General features: G+C 43.9%; 1 protein-coding gene across 2 annotated transcripts in view; it reads right to left on the reverse strand.

Moving 5' to 3' along the window:
- Positions 1 to 12,596, reverse strand: part of EFHC2 (EF-hand domain containing 2) — a 63,072-nt gene extending 50,476 nt beyond the window's left edge. The window contains exons 1-2 of one of the 2 annotated variants that reach the window (XM_052794931.1): positions 12,500 to 12,596; positions 2,961 to 3,149 (exon numbers count right to left, since the gene is read on the reverse strand). In XM_052794931.1, the coding sequence (XP_052650891.1) occupies positions 2,961 to 3,149; positions 12,500 to 12,541 (231 nt within the window). In that variant the 5' untranslated portion in view covers positions 12,542 to 12,596. The remainder of the gene's footprint in view (positions 1 to 2,960; positions 3,150 to 12,499) is intronic. The other variant, XM_052794932.1, reaches the window with a different exon arrangement.
- Between the last annotated feature and the right edge of the window lie 12,459 nt (positions 12,597 to 25,055).

The raw sequence follows: 25,055 nt of genomic DNA on the forward strand, positions 1-25,055 counted from the left end.
TTTGGCATCAACTCTCCTGCACTGTGACCCACTACCATTAGAGAAATAAAATTTAAATTCTGATCAGATGACATAACTGTTACCTGTTAAACCTGATGACATTAAATCTTCACACAAAAGAATCTAGACATTATCAGTTATGGTTTGTTTAAGTAGTACAACATGCAAGTTTCTGAACAACCTACAGACGAAATAGTTGAAAATAAATAAAAAAATCATTCTGGCCACATGCAATTTTTAACTGTGGATTTCACTGTTTCATGTATCAAACACAAAAACACTCAATAAAACATCTGACATACAACAGAGCCAACACAAACAACTCTATCATGCTTTAACATCTCTTCTTCCTTCCATTTGTCTAAAACATTGGTGTATAGTGCCATTTTTGGTTACCAAGGTATCCTTCCTGGCCTCCAGCTGCTATTCTGGAAGGACCAGGAGCCCTGGGTAAATCTCTCAAATACTCCAGGGCACTTCAAAGGTACTATGGTGGAACCACTATATCCCAGTCTGAACATCCTGGGGTTCAGGTGACAGGGAGCTGAATTTCATTCCTTGTCCAGCTGCTGATAAGCCATGCAACCATTGGAAACTTTCTTAGATGCTGTACCCTCTTCTCCCTATTCTGCTAGTCCCACTAGAATATAATAGTCGTTTGACAAACATATTGTTCAAGTGCCCTATTTGATTACTAATTGTTCTTAATTTTGTCAATGATCTTTTCTGAGAATGGTTGTCTTATGAGACACCAGCCAGGCGAAATGGTCTGTCTGCTGTCTGCACAGATCTCCAAGCACAATCAGGTCCTAAATACACTGTATTTATTTCTTTCACTGAGCATACACCTATGTCCTGGTTTACTCCATTCAAGGAGTTTGTGCAAGTTCTTTTGCACTTAAACTTTACTCTCTTTATACCCTTATCAACGTGCTCTAGTGTATGACTGAAATATATGCAGCAGCCAACTGCAATTTTGCGGATCAAAACAGATGATTCAGGAAGGGTGAGGAGGGGAAGGGACAGAAAAGAAGATGACTTACTTTTCATTTTAAAGCAAAGTTAATTTTAAAAATACCAGAAATGTAACACTTCCTAACTCATGTCTTATCTGTAGTACATTGCTGCATGCAAAGTTCCCATCCCACTGTTTAAAAAATTAAATGTTACCTATGAAAACCAAAAGTAACAAATATTGAATAAACTCCCTGGCATTTTGTAAAGTTGGCACAAGGTTTCCCTGGCACCTGTGGTAGTCAAATTATAAACATCGTTTCAAGCCCAGGAGGCCTTGTGTGTGTACTTAATCCTAGAAGAAATTAAATTACATCTGCTTCCTATTAGGCATATGAAACTGCAAAAACTATTTCTCAACCTACTTAATAATGAAGTTTTATGCCTGTCCTTCCTCCAACTACTATGGTACTGCTGAAAGTTACAAACCAAAGAAAAACGGTAAGAAAGCAGACTACATTTAAAAAGATAAACACCTACTCAAACCATTTTTCATGTAGTCCATTCTGCTGAGTCACAAACTGCAGCACTGGAGGACGTAGCTGCGTTCTAGGCTCTTAACTGAGGAAGCTAAATTAGTTGGGTAGTACCCTTTAACAGTCTGCAATTAATTCAAACACATGAGCCCTCCAGAGGCCAATTCTGAACCTGCAAACTCCTGTCCTGTATTGCCCTGTGGAGGAATACACCGATTAGAGGAGGAACGTCAAAAGGCCACCTAGCTAATCTCACCAGCCAAGTTCAGTGCCTGATGCTCAGTGGCAGGTCCCCACTGCCTCCTAACTAATCCCTTTATTTCATAAACTTGGGTCCAAGTCCTGCTAACTTACATATTGCCCTGACACGCCAACACGCACCTCCTCATTGAAAGAAGGGTGCAGATAAAGCAAGTGCAGGATGGACTGAAGTCTTAACACTTTGCCACATTAGACCAATTCATACTTGAGCACATTGCTGAAAACTATGTGAGCAATACTAGGGATTTCAGAGGCAATGCTAACCAAAGTCACGTGTATCTGTGGAAACCTTACATTTTCTTGTAGTAGTTCTGGTCTGCCAAAAAGACAAATGTGTAATTGTACTGCAATTACCTGCATGGCTTTTCTTTTAAAGCAAAAATTATGAGATTAGCCATTCTTCCCAATATTTAAATACCATAATCATTTAGTCATGCAACATTTCTGCGATCTGCTGAATGATTTCTTTTTCTGGATCATTTTCCTTCTCTGATTGTAGGCCTTTTGCTTTAGAAAGAAAACATTGCTAAGTAGAATTTACATTAAATTTAAACATGGAAAGTAATGACAGTGTGCTACAAAATTCATATCATCACAGATTACAGTTATTTGATAACTCTCTAACTTTAAAGGTGTCACTACATTCTTGCAAAATAAAAAAAAATATTAATTTTAAATTCCTCTGTCTATAATGGACACAGTCTACCTATATTACACAGGAACAGTTCACACAAAAGTGAACAGGACTTTGAGCAAGCAAACATGATGGGATAAGTAAATTCTGAGCCTAGAGCACTCCACTGAGGTTAATGGTTCCCGAGTGCCCGTGCACATTTTCTCCTTGACTAGGGCATACCTTACATTCATTCTTACCAGGTTGCCAAATAATTCCTTTACTGTCACCATTTTCACTAAAAAGAAATAGGTCAACCACTCCCTTATTTTTAATATATCCTGTAGGAGATGTACCCCAATACAGAAATATTTTTATATGTTGCTGTATGGCATGATATATGTTTAAATTAATTGTCCAATATACCAATATGACGGAAAAATAGACGTTACCACTCTTTTTGTCCATCTAGGAGCTTCTTTTGCATGCACAAAATAATCTTCTGAAATACCTGACTAACTGAATTTCACCTTTATACTGTCTTTGTCATATTGCAGCTATTCATAAAACACATACAGATTTAGATTTCTACATACCTGCTTGTCAAATGCTACCCAAGCAGGAGCATCACTTCCCATCCCTTCAGGAAATACACTGTATTTAGGTTTCAGCTTCTGACCAGGTAACGGTTCACCTCCTATTCCAGGTTTATCTTCTCCAACCAGCATAGCAACATTATTGCAGTAACCCCAGTGCTGTGACTTGTGGAACTTTTCTTTCCCTATCTGTCAAAAGTTTGGAAGAAAAAGAGAAAAAAAATCTGTGTGTTTGTTTCTAAATCTGTAAGAGTTACCTATCTAGGCAAGGGGGATTAATCATGTAAAAGTTTCTCTATAATTACTTTTAATACAGTCTAAAAACCTGTAACAACTGGAATGCTGCAAGTGAAGTGACATATTTCAGTGGTCAATTTGCCAGCCCTATAGACGAAAATGGAAAAACATTCCAGTTATTTAGCCAGGCTGAGAGACAGGATGATACCGGCTGTTCCCCCCCTCCCCACCTTCCCTGCAACAAGGATTGAGGCATGTGGTAGAAAGAAGCAGTTCACCCACTAGAACTGTTCCAAAAGGTAGAGGGGAAAAGCCTTTTCTACAGATCACCAGAGGACAAATGGAAATGGTTCAGGAGTACCCAGAGAACAGCCTGCTCTCATTACTTATGTCAAAGATCTTATTTACACTTGCATCCCCGAACGCAAAATAAATAGCTCTGTACTAGTGAATACATTTGAATTTTGGGAGGTTGGATCTGAATCAAAAGACAGAATATTTATTCCATCTGGGCTTATTCCAAAAGAAGGTCTCTGTAGTGATTTCTTTACTTTATTACTATTTTTTCAGGCAATTAAGGAGTGTGTAAAAAACTATGCACAACCAACTGCAAAGAAACCCGTCTTGCCTGCTCGCATTTCTCGGCTGGGGCTGGAGCCAGTCTTGAAGTGATGCAGAAAAGCCACTGGCCTCACATGAATATCAGTCCTGCCTGTGGGAATGTCCCTCCTAATGAGCTGCCTGCTTTGCTGGCCAGTTCCCTCGAATGGAGGCAGCCGGTGTGAGCTGCACTCCGGCAGCAATCCCCTAACAACCCCACACATCAGTCTCACACAAGAGGACAGGGAAATAGGAAAAGCCAACAGAAAGCTCTACTAACCCCTCCTCCCATGAGTGGCAATCCTGACTCGTTAGCTCCTCTTGCTCTGCTATTCCTCCCTTCCTCACCCTCTCAAATCCTTGAAACATTTTGTCTGGAAGGTGTAGAAGGGCCACTGGGTAACTGCACCCCAGCACACCCAGTAAGGGGAGACAGAGGCTACCGCAGCTGTGCCCTCCCTCGGCCTGGGACTGGGGGAGCATGAGGCTGAAGGGGGAGGAACTGATGTTATGGGTGAGCACAGAGAAGGCCCTGGGTAGAGGAAAAGGCTGGACAGCAAAATTTTTCATAGCAGCACCAGAGGAGGTACGTCAGTAAAGTAGCAGAGGGCCAAAATTGTCTCCTCCACTACATTTGGAAGACTGGGCATCACTAATTATCACACGCATATATTTAAACCACTACTCCCCCAAAAGATGTAGACAACTCTAAGTTACTATCATAAATCAAAAAATAGTACAAATAATCATTTTTCATCATGGCAACATTCAAGTGCCCCAAGATAACATAACACATGCTCAGGACAGCAGTTCTGGGAACAAGTGCAAGCAGTGAAGCAGCAAAACCTGAAAGTAACCGAATAGTTATTTCATTCTGCCAATAGGAAAGAGAGTGAGGAATTCGAAAGGCAGCTAACCAACCTCATGGTTCATAATATTCAACGCTCGTATATACAAACTACTGCACACTGAAGGTTGCAATCTGAACTGTTCACCTGCCTTGCGGTGCTCTAAATCCAATGACACAGAATGGAGAGCTGCCCTTGACACGAACAGCTCAATCACTACTGTAGCTTAACCTTTGCTTAAAACCCTTTGGCATACTACTTTTGCAAGGACAGTGGTATGAAAAATAATAAATGACTTACTATTTTTACAAATTATTATTTTTAATACCATAGTAATCAATGGCCATACCTTGCTTAGGTTAACAGAAGCTGGGCTAGCCAGCACCCTTTGAAACAGTCATTGCAAAACCAGATAAGGTTTGCGTACTGGGGACAGTAATGATTGGGAGTATGGAAGCACTTCCTCAAACAAGATATTTAAAAGGTAAGCAATGTTTTACATAGGGGTGAATAAAAGGGCTCATGGCAAGTATCATAGTTTAAAGAATAATACAAAGGAAAAAAAGTACTCCTGACCCATATGTTTATAAGTCAAGAACAAGGGTTACTGAATAAAAGAGAAAATCAATAAAAGGAAATACTTGTGTAATGATTAGTTAGACCATGCCCCCCTCCCCGCCACACAGGATTGCTCAAGCCAGGAATTTAACAAGATTTTAAAAAGAGCTACATATTTGCAGGAATAATGCCCAAAATAAAATATTTCATATCAGCACATGTTTTTGAGCTGTGATATAAACATCATGCTTTGGTGCGCAGTGTAAGCACTGACATGTAGGCATTAGGAGCAGCTCTTGATGTGGTCATCGCCCCCCTTCCTCAAGAAGTGAGCACAGGCACTCTCCTGGTACAGGACTCTGGAGCAGACAGGCACTGACGGGCTCTGGCACCCGCTTTGTAACACATCTGCACTTGGGATGGTTTTCTCCCTCCCCTTTGAGCGCTGCCAAGCTGCCCTTTCTTCTTCTATTTCTTTTTTTAATAATTTTGTTCCTCAGTAAGCTGATAAAGAGTTGGGGAGAAGTCAGAATGGAAGGGAGCTTTCTGCATTTATCAGTTCAAATGTGGAATAACTATAGTCAAGCTGAGTTTTAAAAGGGAAATTTCTAGGCAGAAACATCTAATTTATACTGAAGGTGCCATAGAACAGATCTACTTTTTGGCACAGCAAGTATTTAATTATTTTCCCCCTATTACCAAAGCATGAGTTAAGGACAAAGGCATAGTTATCAAAGCACAGTGAGGGTGGCAGTTTTCCTGAGCAAAGGAAAGCTCTTCATGTCCTCAAAGCTTCTTCTAGAAGAATTTGCTCTTCATCTGTTTCTGGGTTTTGGCGAGCTACAGTGTGGTAAAGTGTTCATCAAAGTAATCCAGGTTTGGTCCCACTGGAAATTTTCCAGAATTTAGGGATGAAATCGCAACATCGTTCACAATTTGATATGAAAAATACATGGCCCAACAGCTGCAATTCTGTTAAGAATCTTCTGTGGCATTCTCATAACTTTCTGAGTATTCGACAGAAAGACTATTTTAGAGTCCTAATCACAAAATTACTTATAAGCCCTTCTCCATAAAATGCACCTAAATCCATATGCAAAATAATCTCTTCTAAAAGTCTGTATGGTTATTTCTTAAAAAAAACCCAAACCAAACCCACAACAAAAAAAACCCAAAAGAATGTTTAAAAGAAAAAGTAATTATAACTGAAGATCACAAAAGAGACAAATGACATTTGGGAAACTTCAGCTAATGAACTCAGACCACATCCAGCCTAAAATAGTGACAGAACATCATGTTACCTCCACAGTAATATTAAATTACTTCTAAAAGAAATCTGTGAGAGTGCAGGGAAAGAGCTTTACTGTGTCTGCTGTGCTAATGCAGCTAAACTGAACAGGCTGTAGATCTGCTGAACAAAGCTGGCCATTTTCTGTGCGGTGAGCCTGAAATAAATATTGAGGATACACTCAATAGTGACTAATGCAAAGGTCAGGATTCTCTAACTGCAGCTATTGGCTTTGCAAACTCAGCCACTGCAGTCCTTGGGGAACACTGCCGTGTGCTCTCTCCATCTTGCTCTTTAATACTTTGGTACAGAGTCACAGCAAACTCATCAGGGAGCTGCACGTTTCAGCTGAACCAAACACAACTAGAAATCTCTCACCACAGTGGCTTGGAGCGATGAGGGAGCCCTGTGACACAGGCTGCCTCAGGAGCTACATGTTTTTAACCAAGTCCCGCAGGGAGTTATAGCAGATGCCGCTGGTAGCAGCCCAGTTCTCTTCCCCGCATCCATTTTTAATTCCCATCTTGAAAACAGCAGCTGCACTGTGGAGATCCTGCTCAAATCCTGTATCAGGATGAACTGTGGCGTTTCTGAACTACTCTAGGCTGCTCTTACAGTCTCCTGGTTGCTTTGGCTAAGCAATGGAAATAAATGCAAATGCTGCACACTGTGCCAGTCAAATTCATGTGACCAATTTTCAACTCTTTTATCATCCCCAGCTTGCTGCGGAGGTTTCAGTATGTTCAGAGGTTAAGTAGTACTGTAAAAGGAGGAATACCTTAAGACGTGGATCCCAGCAACTCTGGTGCCCCTCTAACATCCCAGAACAAGGTGCATCAACACTAACATGGACCTGTTAGAGCAGGTCCAGAGGAGGGCGACAAAAATTTTTAGAGGGATGGAACACCTCTCCTACGAGGACAGGTTGAGAGAGTTGGGATTGTTCAGCCTGGAGAAGAGAAGGCTCCAGGGAGACCTTATAGCAGCCTTCCAGGACCTAAAGGGGGCTTATAAGAAAGATGGGGACAAACTTTTTAGCAGGGCCTGTAGCAATAGGACAAGGGGTAATGGTTTTAAACTAAATGAGGGTAGATTTAGACTAGATACAAGGAAGAAATTTTTTACAATGAAGGTGGTGAGGCACTGGAACAGGTTGCCCAGAGAGGTGGTAGATGCTCCATCCCTGGAAACATTCAAGGTCAGGTTGGACAAGGCCCTGAGCAACCTGATCTAGTTGAAGATGTCCCTGCTCATCACAGGGGGGTTGGACTAGATGACCTTTAAAGGTCCCTTCCAACCCAAACCATTCTATGATTCCATTAGCTTGCTCTTACTGCCTGAGCTGGCGCAGCCTGAGAGAAGACAACAGATGGATATAAAGTAAAGGGTCCAAAATGCAACCCCGATGGGCAGCTACAGGAAGATTTGGGTTTGGGGGTTGTGAACAGACAGAGATCTGGGGGTGTGGGGCTGAGGGGCAGGAGGTAGTGGAAGGGGTTCAGGAAAGAAGGCCAGGGAAAGAAGGGAAGGCACAGCAGGCAGGCTTACTTATACAGAGGTTGGCAAGCACTCTGTCAAGAAGAACTAATGTCCTGTTTTGGCACCAATGATTACAGAGCAGCAGAAAACACTCAAGCCAGGAAACATAGAGACAGCAACAGAAGGACAGTTGAGGGCAATTCCAACCTCCTGCAATAAACAAGGAAGATGTGGAATTTCTGCTGCACCATTAAAGTTTACAACAGAAACTGATATTCTCAAGGATGTATTTTCCCCCTGAGATCTATAAACTTATTGTCCAATTCTCTGAGAAATGCCATGCTGAATTGTTGCACAGAATTCTCTCTCTGAGAGGGATTTCAAACCTCAGGCAAGAAAATACACTGGTCAGCTAGCACTTGGTAAGTCTGACCCATGTGAATATGCGGTCCTCTCCATTAGCTGCTGATGTAAGGCAACAACATCAACCTGGTATCAGAAGGGGCAGCTGCCTTTGAGAACAAGAGGTAGACCAGTAACACTAACAAAGGAAGTAATGATGCTGTTGCATTGCAACCAGCGTCATCCCTAACAGTCCAGACTCCAAATGCACAAAGTTTTTTTTGCAGTGACAGAGCAAACCTATTATATGCTACGTTTCCACCACATGTAGGATTAAACATGGTTATCAAGATCTGTGATCTTCTGTCCTGACAAACAGGTGACATGCATACAACTTGTATAGACAAAACTGAAAATCTCATTATTGCACAATTTCAATATCAGTTGGGCTCTGTAGGCAGAAGCCACAGTACCTAGGTCTCCCTGTGGCTCTTAAACATCAGCTTCCGTGGCAGGAAAAAAAGAAAAGAATTGAGAAGTTCCCCTTTCCAAGGGTATGCAACAGGTAGTGAAATTTTCAAGGGGGCAACCCGCAAGTTACTGTTTGTGAAAATAAAGAAATAAATAAACTCTTTAATGCACCAGGATGGTAAATGATGTGCAAGTACCACATCCTGCCACTGCCAGGCGGACAAGGGCACGTCTCTAAGGCTGTCAGGACAGAGGAGCACCAGACTCACTGAGGGGCAGCAGCACTCCCAGCACAGAATCCAGCCTCTCCAGCCTCGGCAAAGGGGCACGGCCTGAATTCTGCCCATTAGCCAGCACCCTGAAGAGGGGGGCCTCACAAGTGGGCAGGAGATGAGCTAATCCATGCTCAAAATACCAGCCCGCTCTGTCGTTAGATCTCCTGATCACCCACATGTGAACATGACAGGCACTGCTGATGAGCAGCTTATCTTTGGACTTCTGTTCAAGGAACAGGAGTTTTAAAGGAGGGGAAGGGGGTTTATTTGATGGGTGGACTTATGTGTACACAAACTACTGTAATATGATTTTAAAGAGATCTGAAAAAATAGGGGCGGTTCTTTTTACTCTCTTTGTAGACAGTATTTTATGCTCCTGATGCCTTCTGCTAGCTGTCATTCTTCTCCACCCCATCAAACCAAACATCAAACATGGCACTGCTTGTGCTATGCCTGTCCCTTTCATCCTTGCTCTTCTTTTAGCACAAAGGAAACATTACCTTACGTTACCGTAGGAACCACTCTGCCTGTTTTAAAAGTGCCTATCACCTCCCTGTGTTTCCCTCTAGTCTCTGTGATGCCCAAGCAGCAAGATTTTGTCCCAGCTACGCAGGACCGAAGCGGCAGCATCGCTCTCAGGGTTGCCGAATCAGGCACCAGTCACTTACAGTTAAGGGAGGGAAAAACAATAAAAACCAGCCAGCAGCTGCTGCCTTTCACAGTCCCAACACCAGCGGCGGCTGTGAGCTGCCCGGCCTCGCTGCCCTTGCTCCCAGCCAGAGATGAAGCATTTCTGCTCCTGGCTGGAGAGGAAGTAAGTGTTCCTGGTAGAGTGAGCTAGAAGTAATAATAATCACAATGGAGGGGTAATACAAGGGCCAGTGGCTCTTAGATCCAGAGACCTAAGCGCTGCAAAAAGATTTCTTACTTCCCATTTGCCAATGCAGTCCCTGCTGCCCTGAAGTTAGACTCCGTGTCCCTAACCACCTTAAAGCTCTGATTTTCTGGAGCGAGCCCAGCTGCCTTATTGAACACATCCAAGGTAAACAAAACGCATATGTACTCCTCTTCCACTGCCTTTCGTGGGCCTATATATGAGGCAGGTGGAAGCATTAGGGGCAGAGAAAAGAGGATTGCAGCAGCAGCTTGAACAGCAGTTAAGAGTGGAATTAATACCCATAATTATAAACCAAGGGCTGACAGGAATGGCAATTCTCTGTCCTCTGCTCGTCCTTCTTCAGGGGATGCTTTGCTACTGTTGTTTCTGTGCAATAAGAGGTATTGATGACAATGCTTAGAGCACTAACAGGTGAAAACACTTTCTTCCTTTTCAATTTATCTATAGCAATGACACTTTTTTTCCCTTTAAATATGCTCTTCTTAGCCTCTCATTTGTGGAACTGTATGAAAATAAAATTAAATCTAATAGCCAACAACTAAGTGGAGATCAGAAATGCTTTTCAAGAAAGGTGAGTTATCCGAATTAACTCCACTATCTCAAGGACTGTCAAAAAGAGCAATTTGGAGCCCTAACAAGGGTATAACCATGGTTTTACAATGGTGTCTTGTGCCAGTTGTGACTTGGTTTTCACGCCTTTAGTTCTCATAACACATATATGCACTCTATGTACTTCAGCATGGGGTGTCCAATGCTCTCTATATGCAACTCTTCCCAAGCACATGAAGCCAAATACCGTGCCTTTTCTCTGAAAAAGGAGGCACCATGGCTACCACAAAGCCTCTTCATTGCTCCTGTGGACCTCTGGAGATGACTCACTCCACCATACTCCAAAACCAATAATCCCTATCAATTAAGTTAAATTGAAATTTGGAGAACAATAAAGTCATGGATAACATTGAGCTGAGCTATTCTGCTTCCACCCAGCAGATACCAATGGTAGACACCTATTTCACTGTTGCTGATACGCCCACTCAGCAACTACCTGAAGTGTTATACACACAACCAACTCTTTACAATACAAATTTGAATTCAGCAAGAAAGACTGAGTATTCACCACCAGACCCTCCTGATATTTTTTTATCCTTCTAAAACAATGGCACCCAGCCTGCTGTTTGCAAGAAAGAAGTTGCTTGAAAGATCCTTACTGCTTGTAAGTTGGGCTCCTCCTGCAAGAGGTCCTGTGTTTGCACGCACCTGTGCAATGCTGACACACCAAGCGAGGCTGGGCAGTCCACATATTTCTATCCAATTTCATGCTTCCTGTACCAGCACCTGGCCAGCTATGATTGCATCTACCTGTCTTGTTTTTTTAGAGAGCTGCCAGAGGTTTTACACTGGACCGCACTTAATGCAAACTGATTCATAGCTTGTAAAGTAGGCTCCAGATGTGCTAACAGCACGGAGAAGTCTCATATTGAAGGAGTACTGACACTCATGGTATCATTGGCGTTAATACATGTGTCTTGACAAATCATTTGCAAATTGTCTCTGAACTACATTATCACCTTCTATACACTCCCTCATAGAGTGGACCAGACTCAGGAGCTAGGAAAGCACCCCAGCAGTCAGGATGCAGAAACGAGGGCTCTAACAGCCGCAACATGTTCGTAGCGTGAAAAAACAGGTTCCTTTCCAGTTATTTTAACATTATTAAGAAAGTCTACACTGTTTCATCTGCCTCCTAAAGGCACCAGCGACAGTGCCATGCCCAAATCCTTCCTCACCTCCTGTACCATTTCACAGTACAGATTGTATGCAACAAATTTCTAGCTACCCTTGCTGAACAAGTTTGAAATAGCGATGGCAGCCTTCTCTTTTGTTTGCTATTGTAGCTCACGATAAAAATACCATCTTCTATATTCACAGACTGCCATCAGTACTTAATAGTACTGGCAGCTCTGAAAAAAACACATTAGCATCCCTAGCATTTTCCACCCCCCTCCGCAAAGGCTTTTTGGTTTATTTAGCGGCTATCTGCCTCTCCCCGTTTTGCTTTGCTAGAGACGCAACAAGAGCTCAAACTGCCCCACAGCAGCTGCCCGATCCCTCAGTCCCTGCCTAGCTGCAAAGTATTCCCACTCCCAAGGTAAAACCGGAGGAGGTTTGTACACCTAACAGCACCTTGCTTTCCACCTGCCGGGTAAGGAGGGTGGGGGGCCACAGGCCTCGCCGTGGCACCGGCGCTTGCTTCGCCACCCCGGGGCCAACTCCGCAGGGAGCACCTGCGCCTCACCCGCTCCCGCCGGCCCCACCGGCACCCAAAGGGCATCTTGTTCCGCCCTCGTCACCCCTCAGGCCGGCGGAGCGCTGCCGGCGCCCGCCCTGTGGCGGCCGCGTCGACCCCGGCCCGGCCTGGCCTGGCCTGGCCTGAGGGGAACGGCCGGGCCAACCGACACCGGCACCGGGGCAAGGCAAGGCAGGGGAGGAGAGGTGAGGGGAGGGGAGGGAAGGGAAGGGGCGTCCCCTCCGCTGTCACTCACGTTCCGCTGGCGGGAGGCCGCGGGCAGAGGCGGCAGCGCCATGACCGCCCCGGCCCGCCGGGAGCCCCGCGCCGCTGGGGGCGCCGTTGCCTGGAGACCGGCCGATGACGTCACGGGGGCGGGGCCGGCCCAGGCGCTGCCGGCCCGGCCCGGCCCAGCCGCCGGGTCCGGGAGTCCCGGGCCCCAAACGCTCGGCCCGACCCGCTCCCCCCGGCCCCGCCGCCGGTTCCCCCCGTGTTATAGCCCGCCCAGGCGGTACCGGAGGGAGGCGGGCCCTGGCCTTCCTCCTCAGGAGCCCCGGGAGTGCGGGAGGCGCGGCGGTGCGGGCCCAGAAGCCGCGGGCGAGTCTGGGTTTGCGGCCTTTGGGACCGAAGTAGAACGAAATACGAATCCCTTAATTGAATTTTTCAGAATTCATTGGCGGCTTCCTCGCAAATCTCTCAAAATTTACCTCAGGCCCAAAGCTTGGCGTAGTCCCCTCCCCTCCCTCCCGCCTCCTGGGGTGCGGCAACCTCTGAACGTGGTTCCCCCCCAAAATAACTCTGGAACCGGCATCGTGGACGGGGCAAACCCCACCACATTTGCCGTTTCCTGCACGAATTAATTTTTAATGTTTTTAGTTTTGTGACTTTTTCACAGCACATTTTACTTCGGGGCCCTGGCCGGCTTGGGGGAGCGGGGGGTGGGATGCTTTTACGTCTTTTTGTTTGGTTTTTTTGCATCTTAGTCCGCCGGGATGGTGAAACTAGGCCAGTGGGTTTCCACTTTCTGGTTTCCCAGTGCTGTATTATGCACCTGCATTTGCATTTAGTGCGGAAAGTTAAACACTTAAAATGTATTTTAATTGAAAATAAAAGGAACCATCATTTTAATCCCATTCATTTCATACAGTGGGCGGTATTACACTCAAATTTAAATTTCAAACAGAAAATACACTGGGAGTTTCTCACGGATAGCTTGGGGGGGAAGGGTTGTTTCTTTCTTTAATGGAAGTAACATTTTCCTTGTTAATAAGGGAGGATGCATTCCAGATCGCCTCCAAAGCCTGTTCCAGAGAACAGCAACCATGCTACGTCATGTTCCTCCATTTTACATAAAGCTTCTTCAATATATTTTTTTAATTAGAACTGCTTTTTACAGAAAAATAAGTTTATGGATAAAATAGTTAGCTGAAACCCAAATACTTCAATTCTGGTATGCCATCACTCTGTCTCTGAGGAGCTGTACTTCAGTTGCTTAATGTCTTTATTCTCATAGATGGAGTGGATCTCCCCTGCCATATTTCATACTCTACAATGCATCAGACCATGAAATTCCCATAACATATCATGTCTCCTCCCTGAAACAGAGGCTCGTGGAACAGCATGGGCGGTGTGTTCGGTCTGAATGAGTCTAGGAGGCACTCCCCGTACAGCTCCCATGGAGCGCTGGTGCAGCATTCGCTATCTGAATTGGTATTGGTCCAAAATGTTCTGATTTCAAAAACTGCCATTTCAGTGAAAATTCCTTCATTTTTTTCTTTTTTGCCAAAAATTTGAAATGGGGGAGGGAAGGGAAGGGAAGGGAAGGGAAGGGAAGGGAAGGGAAGGGAAGGGAAGGGAAGGGAAGGGAAGGGAAGGGAAGGGAAGGGAAGGGAAGGGAAGGGAAGGGAAGGGAAGGGAAGGGAAGGGAAGGGAAGGGAAGGGAAGGGAAGGGAAGGGAAGGGAAGGGAAGGGAAGGGAAGGGAAGGGAAGGGAAGGGAAGGGAAGGGAAGGGAAGGGAAGGGAAGGGGAAGGAAGGAAAGCAAGCTGCGCAAATTCCGAAAGGGTCATTGCAGGGCACGCAACACTGCCGTACTTCAGCAGTGAAGCTTTTCAGCATCCCCCGTTGTTCTTTGCACATTCATGTGATTCCCCGATATCCTTTCAATATGTCTTTATGTACCTGACAACCATTGCACGGGAGACAGCTGGCATACTCATAAAACATAACTTTCAGTTTTGGCAGCTGTCATTATAGAGCGAGGATCTTCAGAAAGTGGATCCAATGCATTTTATAACAAAATTGTGCCAATGTGCCTGTCTGGGATTTGCAAACCAGCCTAGCTGCGGCTTCGTGCAGAATCGTCATATAGGCCCCTTGCAACTAATGGCACCACTTCTCATTTGGGGTAGTAACCATCGTCAAAACACAATAGTGAAGAGTTAGTGTCTCTTCACTTCATTTATCCTCCAGAATTGGTATCTCCCGTTTAGTTTATGTGGCTCATTACATAGTGGGGCGGTTGAAATGTCTTAATACTCTTCTGATATCAATAATAAACTGTTCCTCCAAGGTTTCAGGCAGTGTGGGCAGAGGCTGTATGTGAAAAACATGCAAGGGAAACAGCAGCACTTCTTTAGGAAGGTTAGTGAAGTGCACGGCATCAGTAGAGAGTCCAATATATTTTCAGCAGAAGATCTCATGAATCGTCCCTAACCTTCAGGTTAAATCTTTCTGCATAGGATTACCTTCCGCCTCACCCAGTAGAGAAGCCACAGGGAGCTGTGGAGAAGGGAATTGTTTTCCTTGTACACCAAAAGCACAGTTGCAATGTGATGTTTTCTACCAGTCTTCAATCATTTTTTTTCTTTCAAAAGTGAAAAAAAAATATTCTACTTTAGAACAGAATTGTTTCTTTCTACATTACCTTCTCTTTGGGGTTTCTCTCACATGTTTATCTTTTTTGTTCCTTGCTGTATTCACTGAAGAATACAGACCAAGAGAAAACAAATTAATTTTAATGCCTTTTCTGGGAAAAACAAAAGTACTACAGGAAAACCATTTTTGATAAAAGCTTTTTATTAAATGAAGATTGTTAATGACAACAAAGGCAAGCAGCTGGCAGTAGTAAATTAAATGTATTTTCTGACAGTACTCTACAGATAATAGTGGTGAATGTACGTAAGACTGCATTAGTTGTACAGTGCAAAGGAGGAAGAAAGCAGGAGGGAAGCTAAAGCTGGAAAAACATGGAAAATACTGGTTTTGTGGTAAAAAGACAGAGATGCTAGTCTCTTTGCGTTGGGATTGAGTTTTACTAGGAAACTTGAAATCAGTAAGGATGTTCAAATTGTAAACTTCTGAGCAACCCAAAACTTTCCAGAAAAGGCTTAATTTTTAAAAAAATACTCGTTTTTACTCTAACCAAATGCCATTGGCTCCGGGCTCATGTTAGTCCATTTGTCTGAGTGGAAGACCAGGTCTTCCAAGTTGTGTCAGTTTAGAATAGGAAAGTTTGGAAAGAAGAGGAGACCAGGAAAGTTTGACTAAAATCAGTGTAATTTAGCGTCACTTCACTGTGAAGACATGTCTCTGCTTCCGTCATACATGTTACTTCATCCTCTTTCTAGGACTGGTTTTACAGGCCATGTTAAGACTGGGCTGTCCAAAATTAGATTGTTCCCAGGCTGCCTAGTTTAAAGTGAATTATGGCCCTATATGGATTATCCCACAAGCACGCTAAAACTTGAACATAAGTTTACCTCTGACATACACTTATTTAAGTACCAGAAATTAAGAATGGAAAATTATTACCTATTAATACCTTCTTCCTTAGGCCTGTCTTAGAAAAATATCAAACACTGTAACAGTCATCGCAGAAATCACATAGGGGATAGGATTAGAGGAATCAAACACACATACACACACAGAGAGCTACAGCCCTACCTGTAGCTAGCTAGCGTAGGGGCAAATCCTGACATGGCTGTTCATTGCGGTGCAGTGTGGGTCAACTGATACCATCAATGAATGACCCTTAGAAATATCGATTCCTTATGTTTTCCCATGTCTTTTATTATGTCAATCATTTTGTTTTCACTGGTCAATGAACATCTAGCATATGAAGATACTTCTTCAGTGGCCAGAAAACAACACTCAGGCCATAATTTTTGGCTGCAGCTGTGGAGTGCTCCAGACAACCCACACAGGGAAAACCGGACATTTTTGCAGCTGCGGGTCTGTGCTGGCCATGTGCGCTTGGCACATTATTGCTGCAGCTGCCCGCTGCCCTGAGAAGGCAAGGTATTGAGCATGAATTTCCACAGCTCATGGCCTGTAACCTTTTTCTCCTGGCGATGCTGTGGGGGGTAGGAGAACAGAAAAGCAGTTACATCCAGCGTGGTCTCACTGGAAGGTTTCCTTAGCCAGAATGACCTTTCCATGGCTAATTGCTCCAATTCGGCATGTCCTAATAATAAGGCACGTTTGCACATGAGTCACCTTGCTCAGATCTGCCATGCTCTTTGGGGAAGCAAGGCGTTGGGCAGGGAGAAGGGTGGGAGCCATAGTACCCCCGTTGGTGCTACCTCCCTGGTGCAGCCTGTGTGCTGGAGGCTGTGCAGTAGGCTGGTTTTCCTCCCCTTCTGTCCCCACCCCATCACACCATCTCACAAATTCCTCAGCCTCTGGAAACTCGATGGAAGAAGTTTGCTGTCTCACAGAACAAGCACAGTGGGCGTGTTTCACTTTGCCATGCCTGTTTAAAGCATTTTGAAGTTCCTACTCATCTGGTACCCAGCTCTTTCACATAAGGTGTGGGCTTTTCAGGGATGTTTGCAATCAGCCTGACTTCCTTGTCATTGAAGTCGGGGAGAATATGATGGGCCGCTTTCCTAAGTCCCCCACACTTCTGAAAGTACACGAAAAAGAAATATTCTGGGCCTGGTAGATACCTTTGAGTTGCCCCCGCTGCATATATTCAGTGAGATCTGCAGTACGGAGTAGCTGTTCGGTTCCTTTTCACCCTCCTTACGTGGGCTGATTTGCGATGCAGCCACGCTAGTAAAATCAACCTGACAGAAAAGCCTCTAATTTAATTCAGAAGCGGAATGCAGATTTTTTGCAATTAAACCATAGACACGCATTTAATATAGCATGTAGTAGTTGCTGGGAAGAGTAGGAAAAACCCATGATAAGTAACGCACCTAACAAACCAACAGGAGGAAAGTATGAATACAGCACTCGGCAGCAACATAACCATTTGTCAAAATGCAGTTGAGGCCTCCAAGTTATGTCGTCACCTGCACAAAGAGCGAAGCACGCGTTCCTCCCTCCAGATAACATCAGTTTCAGAGTGAAGACAAATCACCTGGGAACATGAAGCCCCCATGGCAGGGGGGTACGGTGACTCTCTCAACAGGAGCAGCCTAAAAGGGCAGCCACCCCCGGACAGCCCCATGAAAGTCAGGGAAATGCTGCTATCGCCTCACCTGCAGCATCCAGACACCTGATGACAGTGTCAGACACTGCAGAATGGTGGGTCACGCTCATGGCCACAATAAAGAAGGCAGGCAGCTACTTCCCTCCTGACTGTATTTGGCTTTCCTTCCTTTACTCCTGACCTGTTTGGGATGTCAGTGGGACTGAACCCATCCACATCACAAACATTTCCTGGTCTTCCTCTTATTGCTCTCACACTGCCTTGCTGACAAAAATGAGGGGTTTGGCTCAGCAGAAGTGTCAATGCACATCTTTCCTCCTTTCCACCAGTGGTGTAACTTGCCTGTAGCCTAAATCTCTGTGCCTGTTGTCAAAGCTCTCCCATCCAGCCAACGAGGCACAGCAAGACACTCAAAAACCCCAGCCCTTGCTCTGTTCAGCCAGACTTACCAGTCTGCTTCCTTCTGCCTAGGAAAATTCTGTCAGCATTTCTCCAAGTCTTGCAAGTTGCCTTGAGGATATGCCATTGGTTGAGGCTGCATGACTGATCAATTCCTCCACTCCTCCATTTTCCAGCTTAATCTTTTCAGCTGATGGATAAAACAATGAAAAAAACCCAACAATTTTTAAAATTCCCATGGCAATAAATAGATAGATAGATTACAGTCAATTACAAGAAACTGCTATTGATCAAGGCTGGTTTAGAAGTATACTCTCTTTCTGCAATCAAGCTTACAATACAATTTGCCCTGCATTCAGCTTCTATTTCAATTGAAATGAGAGGGGAGGAAGTGCCACTTATTTTAAATAAAAAGCTTTCAAGCTATCCTTTGCAGGCTGCTTTGAGGATCGAGGACAGATCAAAGCTGCTTTGAGAACTCATCCATTCTGCTTCAAATATGATAGCGCATTGTCTGTAGAAAAAAATTAAGGAAGTGTAAGATATCAAAGCAGCAAGTACATTTTGGGTTTCCAAGCAGTGGCCTCAAAACCAGTGAAATCTGCCAGAATAAAAACAGAACGGGAATGACAGTAATGCCCTCCGTCACAGAGACCAAGACATTGGCAATTGCAAGCACTGCACCAGGAATTGTTTCTTAAATTAATCAAGCTCTGTCTTAATGATAGTGAAATCATCTGTATGGATCAAAGTCTTAGTCAATACCAGCTTCTCAAAACTGACTGAAATCAGTCAATTATGAGTAAGTTAGGAATTGAGGTTTACCCCAAACGTAATCCCTTTGCTGATTAGGACTTTATTCTAACTTCCAGCCTAAAGGCATTCATGGGAAACATATCCTTTTCATCCTTGTTTTGGCATTGTCCTTTGAATAACATGTCTCTTTTTTGCCATTTGATGCCTGCTCCTTACGTAATGGCAGATAGCAATCACATCTCCTTTCAGCTTTTTGCCAAGTTTAGCGAAGCAGACTTTTCGGCGCTCTGCTTGTGTGATAACTCATCTTTCGTCTGAACACCCAGGTCTGCTTTTCTCTCTGCCTGTTCCAGTCCGAGTGCGTCTTCCTTGAATAAAGGTAGCTATTCACAATAATCTAAAAGAAGTCTCACCCAGATGCTGCACCGTTCCAGTCACTCTCATCTCTGCTGTCGCTCTGCTGTGTCTTCTCAATATTTCTTCCTCCTGTCTTTCTGCTTTCTTGGGCTTGTTCTTCCTCCTACCCCTTCTCATTCCCCCTTGTACCGCTTTTGGTTCTGCTTCTTTTCTTCACTGCTGCTTTTCTCATTGAAGGCCAAAATAAGTGAGAAAAGTGTCGGGTCCCCCTTTCCAAACCTGTTGATTGAATGTGCTGAAGAATAAGTGGTCTGCAGGGAATAGGATTTATTGGGCTGTTAGCTTGAATGGAGCCGTCTGGTTCAGCCTGTCGAGTCTCTGAGCACAATTTCTTACTGCACAGCTCCACTGCTGCTCTTCCTTTCTCTAAATGTACTTTGAAGGGCTTTTGTATCAGTGTGTGAGGAGTATGGGTAAGACCTAACTTAGGGGATGGGAGAAGCAGACTTCACTATATATCAGAGGTGGTTTCATGCCCTTAAAATGTATTTTTCAGTCCTGATGCTGCATGGCTAACTTGTCTTCTATCTGTTGAAATTAGAGCCGCTGTCCTGATGGGGTTTTGTCTGTTTGTTTGGAGGTAACCTGTGTTAGCACAGAAAGAAATGTCTTAACTTGAAGCTCAGTTTGAACTTGTGATTAAACTCAGATCTTTCTAAGAAGGAGGTACCTATTCTTATTTGCTATGGTTCTACCTTACAGAGGGGGCAAACTCCGGATCTTGTTAATGGAAAGGATAAAGAAGGTTTAAATGAGAGATGAAACCCTTCTGTCATGCTAGGGCACGACATTAGCTGGTTGCTAGCACGTTCCACACAACAGTGAGACCATATTTATTTTTGTGTGCTAAATGCTGTAGCAAGGGTAGTTAACAAATAAATAAATGAGTTGAGGTTGAATCCTGAAGGGAATTTCAAGTGAAACAAAAACTAATGTGAAAGTTGAGACTGTAACAACCTCGACAGTGTCCCTTTAAATTACACTTAAAGAATACCACAAAGCTAAAGTGTTCTGTGGTTATGCATATATTTGTAACAAACGGTTGCACAAATATTTGGCTCCTAACAATGAACTAAATGGTATGACATTTGCCTGGGAAAATTAATTACTTCAACGTGTGTTGTATAAAATATGAGATAATCATGTAATGTATGTGTATCCTGTAGAGTGTTGCTGAGTGACTAGGTTATTACCAAAGGAAATCTGTGAGAAATAAACAAGAAATACTCAGAGATGTTGTAAATGTCATGTTATGCTCAAGGGCCTTTTGCGGCTGAATAATTTTTATGTGGATGAGGAGGACAGGATCATGCAGCAAAAAGTCAAGATAGAATGAGTTAATCTTTGTATTTGCACATAATTTTATTGGTATTTAATGTAGCTATGATGTTTCTGTTTCAGATTGTAGGGTCAGTTCATGATGAAGATTACAAGATCAAATCAGACTAAACTGAGTGATCCAGTGTGGTCTCAGCACCAAATTTTAAACTGTCTAGGTTCAAGAAGAAAAGCTGCCTATTAAAGAAATGGAGAATAAAGTGGTCCTCATAGTCAAATCATGCCTGCTGGTTTGAGCAAAATCTTACTGCCTAATTTATGTGACTTTTTGGAAGGGTGAAGTAATCTGCCTTACAGGTCTCGCTGGTGAAGAGACGCTTCTCTGTGCAAGTCTCACGTCTCACAAGCAGGGAAGGTTCAGTGACTGCCAGAGCTCTGCCCTCCCCTCCCATTAGGATGCTCCACAGAGTCTACATGAGACTGCGTACATGAGGAAGAAATGGAAAGCAGTGAACTGGAGAAATATGAACTGGCGAAGGAGAAGCAGATACATACATTTCTTCTCAGACACAGAGTGTAGAGCACGATAGACCTGATCTCTAAATAGTAGCAGGAAATAATACGGTAAAAAACCACTTCCATTACACTTGTCTTCTTTCCCCTAACTAAGAAACTCAGATAGATGAGGCTCGCTCTTGAGCAGCTAGCAGAATAATTAAAAAAAAAAAACAACACGCTGATTGTTTTGGGGGGTCTTTAACTACTCCGACAGTTATAAAGAATGTGATAAACTAGGGCTCAGCCTGCTCAGTGAGTGTGTCACCAGCATTTTGTCATGCAGCAGTACAGAAAGCAGCTTCCCAGGTGGTGGTCCTGGAGTCAGTTCCTACCATGGGAGAAGAATAGCCAGGGAGTGTGAAGGTGGAGGACAATGTTGGTGAGAGAGTTACAGAATTTGTAAGCCTCAGGGAATGAAAGAAGGATAACATAAACCTGAAGGCAAAGGACTTGAAGGCGGCAGAATTTAATGAACACAAAGGATATTAGCAGGTAAATTCCTCTGGAAATCAAATCTATGGAAGAAAAGAGCTCCAGAAAGAGTTGGTGGTTCATTATAAAATAAATAAATAAACAAAAGACAGTAGGAGCAGAATCACAAAATATCCCAGCATGTAGAAAGGATAGACAATGCAGTAAGAGATATCTGTGAAATCACAAGCTCTTCAATGATCTCAAGTGTAAGAAGGGAGTGTACAGAACATAGAAACTAGGTCAGATATCTAAAAATGAATGTTAAAAAAAACCTCAGCATGAGCATACAGAGACAAAATCAGAAAGTCTAAGGCACAAGATAAAATATTACTATTCTTTGATTATACTAATAAAGCATTTTAAGGGCATTTTTGATAGTAACAAAAAGGGAAGCGAAGGGAAGAATTACTCTGTGGGTAGGAAAATTGGCAGATGATGCTGAGAAGCTCAGAGAGCTTAGTGCCTTTTTTGAAGAAGACTAGAAGAGGACAAACATAGTGCTTCTGTTAAAAGTAGGAGCAGGGAATTGTGGAGCCAGGGAATTAGAAATAACCACCATCCCTGTAACTCCTGAGAAAAGACTAAACCAAATAATCAGGTGATTTATAATTCAATGAAATTTAAAAAGGAGATGCAGCTTGGTATGATTTCCCTTTTTCCAAATCCACCAGATTTCCTTTTATGACAAGCAAACAGGCATTGTAGGTACAAGAGAAACAATATGGGCCACGCACAAGGTTGTGCGTGTGTGTATGTGTGCGTGTGCATGTGTGCTGGGGTCGGGGGGGGATGACTGGACAGGCCTACCACAAATATGCTGGGAGGGGGCTTTCAAACAGAGCCAAAATGTGAGCTCCCCTCTGGTTCCTGCTACCAGTGCTTATGCAGCTGCCTACGCTGAAGACTCGGCGGTCTGTAATAGCTGTAAAATGCAGGGAGCAGCGGAGCTGAAAGGAGCTGGGGGAGAGAGACGTGAGCGGTGGGTGTGCTCTCGTAGTGCTCTTGCATCTGAGAGTGGTTGTGGCCCTTTTAAAAAAGAGGATGCGCAGCAAGGACGCAGGGAGCGCTTGTGGGCTGGTGGGGCCATTTGCTGCGTAGCTTTGAGCATCTTGTGGTTCTGAGCTGAACCGCAGGAGAAGGTGTGGCCAAGGAGAAGACCCCAAAAGCCTTCCAGGTAAGAGGGAAATAACCTTCCCAGTGCTGACAGCATCTCGCTGTGCTTCTGCATCCTGGATGCTTGGGCCAATGCCTTAAGGAGAGCACCAAATGTGGGGAAAGATGCTGCATGTAAGAAAGCCCAAGGTTCAAAGTATCTTTCTGGAGCTGTGATTCTCTATCTATGTTCAATGGCCATAGTGGATAAGACATGACAAAAAGCAATCCAGTTACACCAGACAAATGCTGTAGTGATGAGGATGGCGAAGAAGAGTGTCACGCCCCTGCTGAGCTGAGCATCCTCACCGTCCAGTGCTTGTAACAACAGGTTAGACAGATTTCTGCTAGGTATGGCCTAGGTACAACCCAGGGTCAGTGGGATGTTGTAATGAGTTTGTGCAGTCTCTTTCAGTACTGTTTTCCACCCAGGCTATTATGATGTGTATCTGCAGTAATGGTCTGGCAGGAACCTCACTGGAAAGGCGAGGAAATGGGTGGCCTTTCACTCACGGCAATCTGGCTCATCGTTTGCTCTGAGGTGCACGTTCAGGCTTGTCCCTGTGGTCTCTTTTCCTTCTGCACAGCTAGCAACTGTATACTCGCTCGGAAAAGGCTGAGGAGATCACAAAGGCTGATCCAGCGGGTGGGATATTTTGTTTCTGGGGGTAGCTGTGCCAGACGCCTCAGGGAGAAATGCAGAAGCTGTGTGAGTGGGTGACCAGTGAATAAACTGCTCATTTGTGGAAGAACAGCAAATGTGAGAATCCAGCTTCTTCATTAAGAAGTTAAGTCGTAATCTGAAGCACAGCTACCCAAGCCCTGAGACTGCTCGCATTTTAATCTTTGCTAGCATAACTGTTGGTAGTCTCATCAGTTGTGGAGTGGATGACTTTTTTTTAATCCTGAAAGGCTCTCAAGGCAATGACACTTCATCCCCTCATTGAGTGGAACAGCCTTCCTCTCTCATCCTCTGCCTCTCGATGTCACTGATGGGTTTTGCTGTTGTCTTATGAAAAAGTCAGGAGAAGTGCCAGCTCCACCTGCTCTTGACTTCCTTAGCTTGTATACTTTTCATTGCTCCCTATGTAAATCAAACAGCTTCCTCAGTCTTAATTTGTTTTTTCCCAACTTCCCTAGCAATTTTCATTAACCGTGCCTTACATTTCTGCGTGTCTTGATAGAGAAAGGGCTAACATTAGCCTCTGTTTTCATGGAGAAAAGCAGATTATGAAGGATGGTGGAGAACAGTAACCTACCACAAGATGCTCGAAATGCCTCCTAGGAGAGACCCCAGCGCTCGCTCTTGTCTGCAGAGGGATCTCAGGGAGAGTAAGCTCCTTAAGCTAAATTAGCTTTTCTGAGTAGGTCTCTGTAGAGAAACTTTAATGGCACAATACTGAGTATATTTTCCATCCCATTCCTTATGTACCCCAACATCTTGTTTGTGATTTGACTACTGGTTTACACTGAGCTTCCCGGTGCTCAGTGTAATGTCCCAGTCTTTCCCGGTCTTTGTTGTCTGTGATTTAGGACCAAGCACTGTGCAGAGTGCTTCAGGTTAGTCCATCCACTGGATGTGATTTTGCATTAATGAGCACCAACATATCTTTATCATCCCACTGCCCACATGCTCAGGCTGGACAAAACTTTTGGGAATTCTTTTCTCTCCATTGGCTCAGCCTAACCTGAATAACTTTGTGTCACCTTCAGATGTTGCTCCCCCGCCTCTTTTCTAGATCACAAAGAGATACTGCAAATACCACTCATCATGTTATACAATTCACTGGCATATTAATATTAATACAGGATCTAAAAAAAAGACTGAAAAAACATTCCAGTTACAAAGAGAGGAGGTGCCAGGATTAAGGCTTCTTATGTAGTTGTGATCTAAATCCCTCTGCACAGCAATATAGGTTTTATTCATGGGTATATAGACGATTATTTAGAGGACCCCTTTCTCATTTAGGAGGCAGTACAGATTCTGGACTAGCTGGACTATTTTTTCTGACCAAGGATGCAGTCTGTGGGTAAATGTACTATCACTACATGGGCACAGAGAAAATGCAACACCATTTCTGATCCACGCTGGCTGGACAGACAACGTAAAAGGGACTTTGAGATGCAGTAGAAGATTCTCTCCTGGACTTTTTTTTTTCTATTTTATGAAGAAAAGAGGAGAGAGGCCATCTTTCTAGGACCTATACATTTAGGACATGGTTAGATAAGTGAAACTGCCATCTTCTTTAATAAAGTAGGAACATATTAATTGTGTTCTGTGCCTGCTTCATCATAGTTATAGATTTGGAAATGTAGAAATTTGTGGTGCTTGCTAGCCATCAC

This window comes from Harpia harpyja, chromosome 8 (assembly GCF_026419915.1).
Source record: "Harpia harpyja isolate bHarHar1 chromosome 8, bHarHar1 primary haplotype, whole genome shotgun sequence".
NCBI classification, from domain to species: Eukaryota; Metazoa; Chordata; class Aves; order Accipitriformes; family Accipitridae; genus Harpia; species Harpia harpyja.